This window comes from Phyllobates terribilis, unplaced genomic scaffold (assembly GCF_046119375.1).
Source record: "Phyllobates terribilis strain yellow unplaced genomic scaffold, ASM4611937v1 Scaffold_14__1_contigs__length_39327217, whole genome shotgun sequence".
In the NCBI taxonomy this organism is placed as follows: domain Eukaryota; kingdom Metazoa; phylum Chordata; class Amphibia; order Anura; family Dendrobatidae; genus Phyllobates; species Phyllobates terribilis.
In genome coordinates this window covers 15,192,614-15,204,691 of record NW_027362774.1, presented here as the reverse complement: position 1 = coordinate 15,204,691, position 12,078 = coordinate 15,192,614, and the positions used below count along the sequence as shown (strand labels likewise).

Below are 12,078 nucleotides of genomic sequence, written 5' to 3'. Positions count from 1 at the left end.
GGTCAATGGCTTTGCCGTGGAGTTCCACTGGTCCCAAGAGTTCTTTTAGTGACTGAAGGCAAGTGTGTGGCAGGTAGCGCCTTCTCCAGTCTTCATTTAAAAGGCTCCCTGGGGCTTCTGTGTCCCACAGTGCTTTTACCAGGAGTTCATCTAGCTGGCACTGTATAAAGCACCTTTCACCGATTAGGCTGATGAGGGTATCTTTACTGACTGAGGAATCCTCCTCCCAGGAGTACATCGTTTGTCCTCCGCACTGGGCATTAAGTAACTGATGCCCCTGTCTCCCTTGCAGCTGTTTTAGATGGGAACATACTTGAGGATAGTACTGATGCAGCTGTTTTACCTCATGCGCCATTCTGGGGTATGATGAGATTTGGATTTGCTTCTGGGGCCTCCTCCATGTTGTGGTTACCAGTCGCCCCGCACTGGTAACCTTACTCACCACATCTTAGACAGTGGACACATGCCGTACTCTGATTTCATGAACGTGCCCCAGAAGCTTCACAAGCCGGGTATCTTCTGTTTTGGAACCCACACCTAGGTCTGAGGGCTATCGGTTCTGGCCTGGAACAAATCAACTTTTTCACCTCAATCAACTCGGCTCGCAGTTGTCCTATTACTTCCTCCCAGTCAGCGCTGACAGGCCTCTCTTTTGTTGGTGATCTAAGGTTCCCTCTTGGAAGTGGCACTGGAGGGTCTCCATGATGATCTTCGGACTGGCCACTGGGGGTCTCCAACTTCAGCTGACTCATTTTGATGATTTTAGGAGCAGAGCCTCTCTTTAACTTCTGTTCGCTCTCTTACTCCAAACTAGCATCCTCATTCATTTTTTCAATTAGGACTTCGTCCAGAATGCCAGGATCTTCTAGGTACTGTTTCAGCTGCAACTTGATGTCTTTGCTGATTAACCCCCTTCCCAATGATCTCAAAAACTTCATCTGGACTAGTCCAGCATCAAACTTCTGTTCCGCTTCTATATCGCTGGATGCAAACAACAGTCTATCCTTCAGTTCAGTTCCTCTGAACAAGAAATTTTGGGGTGATTGATTATTTTTCTGTGAGAGGTTAATGAGTTGGTGGAACAATTCTGAAGTACTCTCTTCTTTATAGTGCCCTTTTAAAATCATTTTCAGCTGTTGCAAGGTCAATTGACATTTCATTTCTAGCATACTAAAGTCCTGGGTTGATCGCTTTCACTACCCCTTCAACAATCTCATCTGGCTGGTAGCCTTTCTGTAAGCCTGCATCGATCTGGTGCAACAAGTTCCTATAAGACAGTCTCTCTTTCTGTTCACACTCTCCACTCTCCAATCTGTCTCAGGATCTTGAATTCTTTCCTTATGGTGATTTGTGGTGTTAGAGAGGACTGTCTCCCTGATTTACCTAACCCGAGCAGGTTAAAGGTCCTGTCTGTGTCTATCACCCATTCAGAGGTTTTGGTAGATTCCTGCAGGGCTGTTGTTAGGGCTTTGAATTGTTCTTTCAATTCCTGTAGTTCAGTCTGTGGATGGAGATTCACGCTTTTGGTAATTAGTGCCGCCCTTCCATCCTCCAACTTCAACCTGATTAGAAACTGTGTTAGTTCCTGGAGGAATGTCCACATGACATCTTCAGCTTCTTTCTCCATCAGCTCATCCATTTTTGCATTAATGGCAGCTAACAGTTGACTCCGGCTGTGTGCTTTGGAAATCTGTTCTACTGACATCTTTATATGTTCTATTACTGTTCGCAGTTCTTCACAGGTTAACTGAAGAAGCAACTCACTAATTCTGTCCATTTGTATTTCCACATCCATTACTGCTAGTGAGTTTTTCTTTATCTGGTGTAGCAGAGTTGAGGTGCTGTGCTGCTGTGTTTTTCCAGACATTTTGCATCATTGCCAAGAAGACTCATGGCTGTACTAGCTCAAAAGGGGGCTTCTACTCAATACTGAGCAAAGGGTCTGACTACTTTCCGTACCCACTGTACATCAGCCTGTAGACTTCTATAATGGCAAAACGCTTTTGTACGTTTATACTGGGAGGTAATACCTCGCATATCGTGCAATATAATGGTTAGTGGCATGGTAGCCGAGATAGTTCTATTAATAAGAAAAAAATTTTGGAGCTAAGTCAGGGCCTGTGAATGTCAAAGTGATTTGGCAATAGGATATGTTGCCTCTTTCGCTATTGGAAATACGTAAGATGACGCAGAACAAGGAGGTGAACTCTGTAAGGGGAGGGAAGGAAGGTCGTAAAGAGTCAGAGTGGAGACCAAGGGAAAAGAAAAAAGGTGACGGAAGGAGAGGCAGAGAGAAGGGGGAGCAATGGCATCAGTAGACCAGAATAACAATGAGCAAAGAACCATATAGTGGTTAGTAGAATGTTTAGAGCAGTCTTCTATTTTGGCGAGTGAGTCAGAAGGTAAAACTGGTGGGTTAGTAAGTCTAGAATCAGCTTTAAAGGTGCAGTAACATGAAGAAATCTAAGAAGCGTAGTCGTGAACAAGAAGGTAGACATTTTTTGTTTCATGGTTTAGTATGAGAGTTCTTAGATCTTGAGTGATGTTCGTTGGAACATTGTGAAGGTGGAGAGTTGGCTGGAGTAGGAGACTGTTCCATCAACATTTCAACACTGAATCATTGCAATATATACACTGCTCAAAAAAATAAAGGGAACACTGAAATAACCCATCCTAGAACTGAATGAATGAAATATTCTCATTGAATTCTTTGTTCTGTACAAAGGTGAATGTGCTGACAACAAAATCACACAAAAATCATCAATGCAAATCAAATTTATTAACCAATGGAGGCCTGGATTTGGAGTTACCCCCAAAATTCAAGTGAAAAAACCCACTACAGGCTGATCCAACTTTGATGTAATGTCCTTAAAACAAGTCAAAATGAGGCTTAGTATTGTGTGTGGCCTCCACGTGCCTGTATGACCTCCCTACAACGCCTGGGCATGCTCCTGATGAGGCTGAGTATTGTGTGTGGCCTCCACGTGCCTGTATGACCTCCCTACAACGCCTGGGCATGCTCCTGATGAGGCTGAGTATTGTGTGTGGCCTCCACGTGCCTGTATGACCTCCCTACAATGCCTGGGCATGCTCCTGATGAGGCTGAGTATTGTGTGTGGCCTCCACGTGCCTGTATGACCTCCCTACAACGCCTGGGCATGCTCCTGATGAGGCTCAGTATTGTGTGTGGCCTCCACGTGCCTGTATGACCCCCCTACAACGCCTGGGCATGCTCCTGATGAGGCTTAGTATTGTGTGTGGCCTCCACGTGCCTGTATGACCTCCCTACAACGCCTGGGCATGCTCCTGATGAGGCTGAGTATTGTGTGTGGCCTCCACGTGCCTGTATGACCTCCCTACAACGCCTGGGCATGCTCCTGATGAGGCTGAGTATTGTGTGTGGCCTCCACGTGCCTGTATGACCTCCCTACAATGCCTGGGCATGCTCCTGATGAGGCTGAGTATTGTGTGTGGCCTCCACGTGCCTGTATGACCTCCCTACAACGCCTGGGCATGCTCCTGATGAGGCTGAGTATTGTGTGTGGCCTCCACGTGCATGTATGACCTCCCTACAACGCCTGGGCATGCTCCTGATGAGGCTGAGTGTTGTGTGTGGCCTCCACATGCCTGTATGACCTCCCTACAACGCCTGGGCATTCTCCTGATGAGGCTGAGTATTGTGTGTGGCCTCCACGTGCCTGTATGACCGCCCTACAATGCTTGGGCATGCTCCTGATGAGGTTGTGGATGGTCTCCTGTGGGATCGCCTCCCAGACCTGGACTAAAGCATCCGTCAACTCCTGGACAGTCTGTGGTGCAACGTGACGTTGGTGGATGGAGCGAGACATGATGTCCCAGATGTGCTCTATTGGATTCAGGTCTGGGGAACGGGCGTCCAGTCCATAGCTTCAATGCCTTCATCTTGCAGGAACTGCTGACACACTCCAGCCACATGAGGTCTGGCATTGTCCTGCATTAGGAGGAACCCAGGGCCAACCGCACCAGCATATGGTCTCACAAGGGGTCTGAGGATCTCATCTCGGTACCTAATGGCAGTCAGGCTACCTCTGGCAAGCACATGGAGGGCTGGGTGGCCCTCCAAAGAAATGCCACCCCACACCATTACTGACCCACTGCCAAACCGGTCATGCAGAAGGATGTTGCAGGCAGCAGATCGCTCTCCACGCCGTCTCCAGATTCTGTCACGTCTGTCACATGTGCTCAGTGTGAACCTGCTTTCATCTGTGAAGAGCACAGGACACCAGTGGCGACTTTGCCAATCTTGGTGTTCTGTGGCAAATGCAAAGCGTCCTGCACGATGTTGGGCTGTGAGCACAATCCCTATCTGAGGACGTCGGGCCCTCATACCACTCTCATGGAGTCGGTTTATAATCATTTGTGCAGACACATGCACATTTGTGGCCTGCTGGAGGTCATTTTGCAGGGCTCTGGCAGTGCTCCTCCTGTTCCTCCTTGCACAAAGGCAGAGGTAGCGGTCCTGCTGTTGGGTTGTTGCCCTCCTACGGCCCTCTCCACGTCTCCTGGTGTACTGGCCTGTCTCCTGGTAGCGCCTCCAGCCTCTGGACACTACGCTGACAGACACAGCAAACCTTCTTGCCACAGCTCACTTTGATGTGCCATCCTGGATGAGCTGCACTACCTGAGCAACTTGTGTGAGTCCGTCTCATGTTACCACAAGTGTGAAAGCACAACCAACATTCAAAAGTGACCAAAACATCAGCCAGAAAGCATTGGTACTGAGATATGGTCTGTGCTCCCCACCTGCAGAACCACTCCTTTATTGAGGGTGTCTTGATAATTGCCAATAATTTCCATCTATTGTCTATTCCATTTGCACAACAGCATGTGAGATTGATTGTCAATCAGTGTTGCTTCCTAAGTGGACAGTTTGATTTCACAGAAGTTTAATTTACTTGGAGTTATATTCTGTTGTTTAAGTCTTCCCTTTATTTTTTTGAGCAGTGTAGTTCAAGTGATCAGACATTTACAAGTTCAAAAACCCTCTAAAGGAAATCAAAAAAGATGGTGTAAAGAAAAAATAAAAAGTAAAAAAAAAATATTATAAAAAACAACAAATTCAAATCACCCCCCTCACTCCTTTTCCTGATTTAAAAACTGTAGAAATTAAACAAATAAAATAATCATTGATGTCACTACATCTGCAAATATCTGATTTATTAAAATATCAATGTATTTAACCTGCCCAGAAAAATGTGGTAAAAAAAACAAACAAACACCTATTGCCGGTTTTTATTGCTGCACCGCCTTTAAAAAAAAATACTATAAAAAGTGATTAAAAGATTGTATGTGCCAATAACAGTAAAGCTCACTATGCACAAAAAAACAGTCCTTACACGGCTCCATTGATGAAAAATATTGTTGTTCTCGGAAAATTGCGGCACAAACCAACATTTTTTTTCTTTACAAAGTTCATAGTTTTTTCACTACTTGTTTGGTATCGCTGTAATGTTACCGACCTGGAGAATCACGATATCAGGTCATTTCTACCGAATAATGAGCGCCATAAAAACAATGACGGGATTTTTTTTTTCACCACATTTTAAACTTTTTTTCTGCTTTTTTCTTTACATGATTAAGTGAATGGTGTCATTCAATACTACAACTCGTACGGCTATGTTGATTGAAAAATAAAAAGTTACGGCTCTTGGAAGATGAGGAGGAAAGAGTGAAATCACAAAATTCGTGAGGGGTGTTATTCCTAAATTTCTTACTTTGTTGGAAGTCAGACATCTGTGTCGGGCAATGTATGAGAGTATCAGCGGTCCAGTGTCAAATATTCTGTTTTGCTTTTATATCATCAATATTTATTTGTCGCTTATCTGGGTGCACATACCCACTGATCCATCACAATATTCTGTCTCATGCTTGGCTCCGCAGGGCATGCTGTTTCTTCCTGCCAGTGTGGACGGCATTTTTCTACCGAAACCAGCAATGACGATGTTGGCTAACAAGGAAAGTAACAGGGTCCCGCTCCTGCTGGGAATGAACAATCAGGAGTTTGGATGGATATGTCTATCGGTAGGTGGTAACTAGAAGGAATATAGAGCGCACATAGGGTCTTATCCGAGATAAAGGGAATATATGTGAAAGATAAATCAAATTCACTTACCTATTAGGGTTGTGTAAGACTTAACCACTGTACTTAGCATTGGCGGCTGCTGCAAACCCCGAAACAATGATCCTTTGTTGGGTGAAGAGAATGGGGCATCAGACTGCGCTGCTCGCCTGTCAGAATAATGTAGCAGAGGAATCCAAGTCGATGTAATAATAAAATAGACTTTATTTCTACGCGTTTCGTGGTGATCACACCACTTCCTCAGGACAGTCTATACACATACACATACAGGGTCTGTTATTTATAGCAAAAGGATACACATGGAGAAGCCTCCCTTCAAAAAATCACCACACCCAGTGGACGGGGAATCAGACTAAATGAATGTATACACCGACAAAGAACAAATGGGTCAACATCATAGGTTCAAGCACGCCCCTAGCTTTTAAAATTTAATAAAATTTATTTCATCATTTTTTAATATATTAAAAAAACAGCAGTCATATTTTTAAATGTTTAAGCGATATATTCCATTATGCTTTATGATTGTTTTGTGTGTGCTTTACGGTGTATACATTCATTTAGTCTGATTCCCCGCCCACTGGGTGTGGTGATTTTTTGAAGGGAGGCTTCTCCATGTGTATCCTTTTGCTATAAATAACAGACCCTGTATGTGTATGTGTATAGACTGTCCTGAGGAAGTGGTGTGATCACCACGAAACGCGTAGAAATAAAGTCTATTTTATTATTACATCGACTTGGATTCCTCTGGTACATTATTCTGACAGGCGAGCAGCGCAGTTTGATGCCCCATTCTCTTCACCCAACAAAGGATTATCGGTAGGTGGTAGGTCATTAACAGCGGCGCCCCCTACAGAGGCGGCTACAGATGTGATCATGGAGAACACTGGGAGACCAAGGAAAAAATGTAGCAAGACCAACTTCCTGCTAGAGGTGGTCATGGATCATTGTGGTCCCATTCCTGAGAGCTCTGTAGGGAACACTGGGCATATGCGGGTGAGAATATACCTGCCCACTATGGGGAGTGCCTGTCCGGGTGTCTGTTGATTGTGGAGCATGTCGCCAAAAATGTCCTTTACAGGCTATGCTCTCTACAATCCCTGGATGCTTGTTTGGGTTCCACAACGCTGCATTTCTTGGCTTGGCTGTGTGGCCTCCTACCTCTTGGCCTGGCTGTGTGGCCTCCTTCCTTTTGTCTTGGCTGTGTGGCCTCCTGCCTCTTGTCTTGGTTGTGTGGCCTCTTGGCTTGGCTGTGTGGACTCCTGCCTCTTGGCTTGGCTGTGTGGCCTCCTGCCTCTTGGCTTGGCTGTTTGGCCTCCTGCCTCTTGGCTTGGCTGTGTGGCCTCCTGCCTCTTGGCTTGGCTGTGTGGCCTCCTGCCTATTGGCTTGTCTGTTTGGCCTCCTGCCTTTTGGCTTGGCTGTGTGGCCTCCTGCCTCTTGGCTTGGTGGTGTGGCCTCCTGCCTTATGGCTTAGCTGTGGACTCCTGCTTTTCTACGCCCCTGCTTTCTGCACCCTGATTACTTGTTTGGGTGCTATCGCTCCACATTCAAGCATTTCAGCACCATGCACAACCTTCAAGATTTGTTGCCTTTCTGTAGGTTTTTGCAGCTCCCTGGAGATTTGTCAGATCAGAATCATAGGATTTGCGGGAGAGTTGTAAAGTATGAGACAGAGTCTGTGTATTATGGTGGTACACCGGTGGGTAACTGCTTTCCATGCCGGTCATTTCGGCTGACAATGGCTGCAGCTTCCTGCCTTAAGTAACAGTAGGAGTGAAAGCTCCGGAGCACAAACCTCTGCTCCAGTGAATGAAAAACTGTGCAGAGTAATAAAACAGGAACATTCATGAAAATGTATTAGTTTTGGGGCGTTTTGATCGTGATTTTTATGTTATGATGCACAATATATCTTTGTATTTAGCTATTAGACCTAATGGACGTAACAGCCGGGATGACGCGGGAGTCTGTGGTGATGAAGCTCCAAAATCTTCCTATACTGGTGAGATAAGATGAACACGTTGCATTTATGTTTTCATTACCCAATTAGTTTTCTATGAAAAATTCTATGTATTTTGTTTTGTATATTTACTGTACATTTTTTAGGCTCTGAGGCCAGAAGCCGTTCCTCACATCGTGGACGAGTATATTGGTGACACTACTGACCCAGTGGAGATTCGCAACATCTTCCAGGATTTGAGTGCCGATATAATGTTCGTCATACCGGCTCTAAAAATTGCAAAATACCATCGAGGTACAAGCCCGTCACATTGTAGCCTATTTGCTGTTGGTACATGCTGGGACTTGTAGTTTTAATAGATTGCTAATGTTGTTAAAGGGAATCTTTCAGCAGGACTTCTTCCACTAGTCTATATACGCATCTAGCTCCCCAAGACAAGTCCAGTAATACATGAGTGGTCCATTCCTCCATTACTGAGAAATCAGGGCTTTAATTGATATGCAAATGAGGATGACAAGCTATTTGTAGATCTGAAGCCTCTGTCACTCCAGCTCTATTCCCCACCCAGCGCTGCCTCCTCCTGTTTGACTATGCTGTGTGACTTCAGACAAAGGAGTAAAGCAGCAAAATTAAATTACTATTTGTGTCACTTTTTAAAAGATATGGACACTTTAAGGGTTTTTTCTCCCTTAATCCATAAGTGAGCTCTTTCTGATGAGAGAATTTATAACTTTTATCTCCGTATTTTTGAACTGTTCTCAGAAATAACTCACTATTGAATCCTCAGTTAACTCATTTTGCAGCCATCAAATACATGCATGTAAATAACTGGGGGTGGGGTTAGTTAGACTTAGTGTGAGGAATTGAAGTGAGGACGTCGACGAGAGAGGAGCTGGGGAGTGGAGCTGCACGGCAGTTCACCCCAGAAGAACCAGGACAGAAGAACCAGACACCGAAGTCCGAGGCTGTGGGGCACTGAAGGCCCAGCAGCAGAAACCGGAGGGCAGGAGACTTCATCCATCGTCCATCAGACGCCCGGAGGCTCAGCAGCACCGCAGGGCCCAGCACCGCCACGTGTGATCGACTCATCAACAAGGCCCGAGCTGCCTGCCATACGGGTGAGCACAAAGAAGTTGCACTCAGGGAGGAGGGCCACCGCACAGCTACAAGCAGCAGGGCCAGAGAGATTAGTGGAAAGGAAAGGCCTCCAACTTCACCTGGTGAGGTGGATTCCTTACTTGCTACTCCCGGTCTGCCTAATCACCGCCAGTAAAGATAAGAGGAAACCGCCATTAAGTTGTGGATTGATTATTGCTGCGCCACCAAACCCTGCACTACAACGCCCAGCATCACCTATAACATCTACACTGCCCTGGAGCTAAGCTCTACCTGTGGAGAGCCACACCATGCCTGCAGCACTAACATCAGCTCTAGAGGACCTGCTCCGCAGCGGCGGCTCCTTTAGCCACATACCACAGGTGGCGTCACAAACTTTGTACATAAAAACTATAAAATCCACTTTTTACTGACCGCCCTGGGTCACGGACCGGGTCACCGCCACTGAGACATCTCCCCTAGCAACAACCGGCCCGGCACCGAGTACCCCACGGCCCAGGGGGCGCGTCAACTTGGCATCACAAACAGGATTAACTGGTATAACCGTGTCCTGTGTGCCATACACTTTACTAAACGGTGTTATCACGTGGTTTGCCGCCCGCCGAGGGGAAGCAAGAAGCCCCGATCGGTAACCACCGGGTAAGAGATCCTCCCACCTGCAGAGCAGCATACTGGTACGTCAGCAGAAACCCAGGAACTGGCTGAGGTTCACTAGGGGGGAGGAAGGTGCCCAGCATGGGAGAGGATTCAGCCGCAGGCGCGGCCGCCTCCACTGTATTGCCGTTATCAATGCCATGCATACCGGGGGCGGCGTGTTTGCTCCAGTACTCAGGGGAGTCGCACACCCTTAACGACTTTGAGGAGAGACTGCGCAGTTGGTTTAAAGAATACCCCCTGTCTGAGGAGCAGAAAGTCAGCATCCTCATAGGCCAGCTAATCGGTGCAGCCCAGAGAGAGGTGAAGTCCTGGCTGGGCAAGGACAAAGGCACTGTCAAGGAAATACTGGCCCGGTTGAAGGATACCTTTGACACCCGCACCACAGCAAAAATTAAGATGAAGTTCTACGGGTGCATAGATACATAGTTTGTAAAGCCGAATAAAGACTTGCGTCCATCAAGTTCGACCTGTAAGTTCTGTAGTTGCTAAAGTTGATCCAGAGGAGGGCAAAAACCCCAAATGATTTAGCCAATCTTCACCTGAGGAAAAATTCCCTCCCGACTCTGAAACCAGCAGTCAGAATAAATCCCTGTATCAACCTACTATTTTATTCTATTTTTAAGTATATGCAGAAATCTGCCTGGTATCTAGAAAAGCATCCAGTCCCCGCTTGAACTGGTGTAGTGAATCCGACATTACCGTCTCCTCACTCAGTGAATTCCATATTCTCACTGCTCTTACCGTAAAGAACCCCTTCCTATGCTGGTGCTGAAACCTTTTCTCTTCCAGTCTTAGTGAGTGCCCTCTTGTTACCGTAATATCCCTCCTTTTGAACAAATCCCGGGCAAGGTCTCTATACTGTCCCCTAACATATTTGTACACATTTATTATGTCCCCCCTCAACCTTCTCTTTTCCAGGCTGAATAGTCCTAGTTTTACCAACCTCTCTGGGTATTGCAGTCCCTCCATTCCCTTTATTAATTTTGTTGCCCTCCTTTGTACCTTTTCAAGCTCATTTATATCCTTTCTATATATTGGGGCCCATAACTGAGCACAGTATTCCAAGTGTGGTCTGACCAGAGCTTTGTACAGTGGAAGAACAATGTTCTCATCCTTTGCAGGTATACCTCTTCTGATACATCCCATTACCCTGTTTGCCCTTACAAACAAAGGATGCAGGACAGTGTGCGGGACTATGCTCTAAACCTGCAGGAGGCGCTGCGGGCCATCAAACAGGTAGACCCCGACAGTGTGCATGATGTGGACAGATTGCTAACTGAGCAGTTTATTGAAGGTCTCCTGTCTAACACTCACCGGACACAGCTGCGCATTATGGCTCTGCAAAACCCTGATCTGGACTTTACGCAATTTAAAGACCGAACCATCCGGGTGTTACGAGAACCAACCCCAGGCAGCACTGCATCCCTCGGGCGCCCCTCTATCACATACCACTAGGAGATGGCGTCCTTTTCCCTAGCACCTGTGGAGGCTGACGTGCAGACCCTAGATAATGATCCATCTGCAGACCTGCGCCTCCAGGTCCAGGAGCTGACCAAAAGTGTGGCTACACTAACTAAAACCGTACAGGCCATGCAAGTGTCTCCCAAGGAAAAGATCCAGCTGGCTTCCAGTCCAGATGACGTCCCGTGGCGACGACAGAGAAGAATTCCACCGACCAGAGGGAGGAACAGCGATCGCTACGACCAGGACGGACAACCCATCTGCCGCTGCTGTCAAAAGGCGGGGCACGTCGCAAGATTCTGTAATTTAAACGAGCAACCCCTGGGGCAGAGGGCCAACCCCCAGGAGTAAGACGACCAGGCCTACAAAGCTGGCGAGACAAGTACGTGAGAGAACGACTGGTCCTACCTGTCGTGCTTGATGGCATCCTGATGAACGCACTGCTGGACACTGGGTCCCAGGTGACAACGATGCCATATATTCTTTATAAACAATACTTGACTGATTCAGACATTACCCGCCGTCCAGATGAACATCTTAACATCTATGCCAGCAATGGTCAGCCCTTGCCTCAGGTGGGGTATAAAGAGGTGACCATAAAAGTTGGCAAAGTAGAATTGCCATCACAAGGAATGATTATTGTTGATATTTATCACAGAGAAAGTCATCCTATGATAACCTTAGGCACCAATGTGATAGAAAATTGTCTTGGAGAAATTATTGTTTTGTTGCAACCGGTCACCGAGACTGCCAGTTCCAGTCAGCAGAGAGT

General features: G+C 46.6%; 1 protein-coding gene across 1 annotated transcript in view; it reads left to right on the top strand.

Annotated features, from left to right (window-relative positions):
- The window catches only part of LOC141175774 (fatty acyl-CoA hydrolase precursor, medium chain-like), a 151,980-nt gene that overhangs the window by 133,581 nt on the left and 6,321 nt on the right, over positions 1-12,078 (top strand). Inside the window, exons 9-11 of the mRNA XM_073659708.1 lie at positions 5,920-6,060; positions 8,037-8,114; positions 8,219-8,366. Coding sequence (XP_073515809.1) covers positions 5,920-6,060; positions 8,037-8,114; positions 8,219-8,366 — 367 coding nt within the window. The remainder of the gene's footprint in view (positions 1-5,919; positions 6,061-8,036; positions 8,115-8,218; positions 8,367-12,078) is intronic.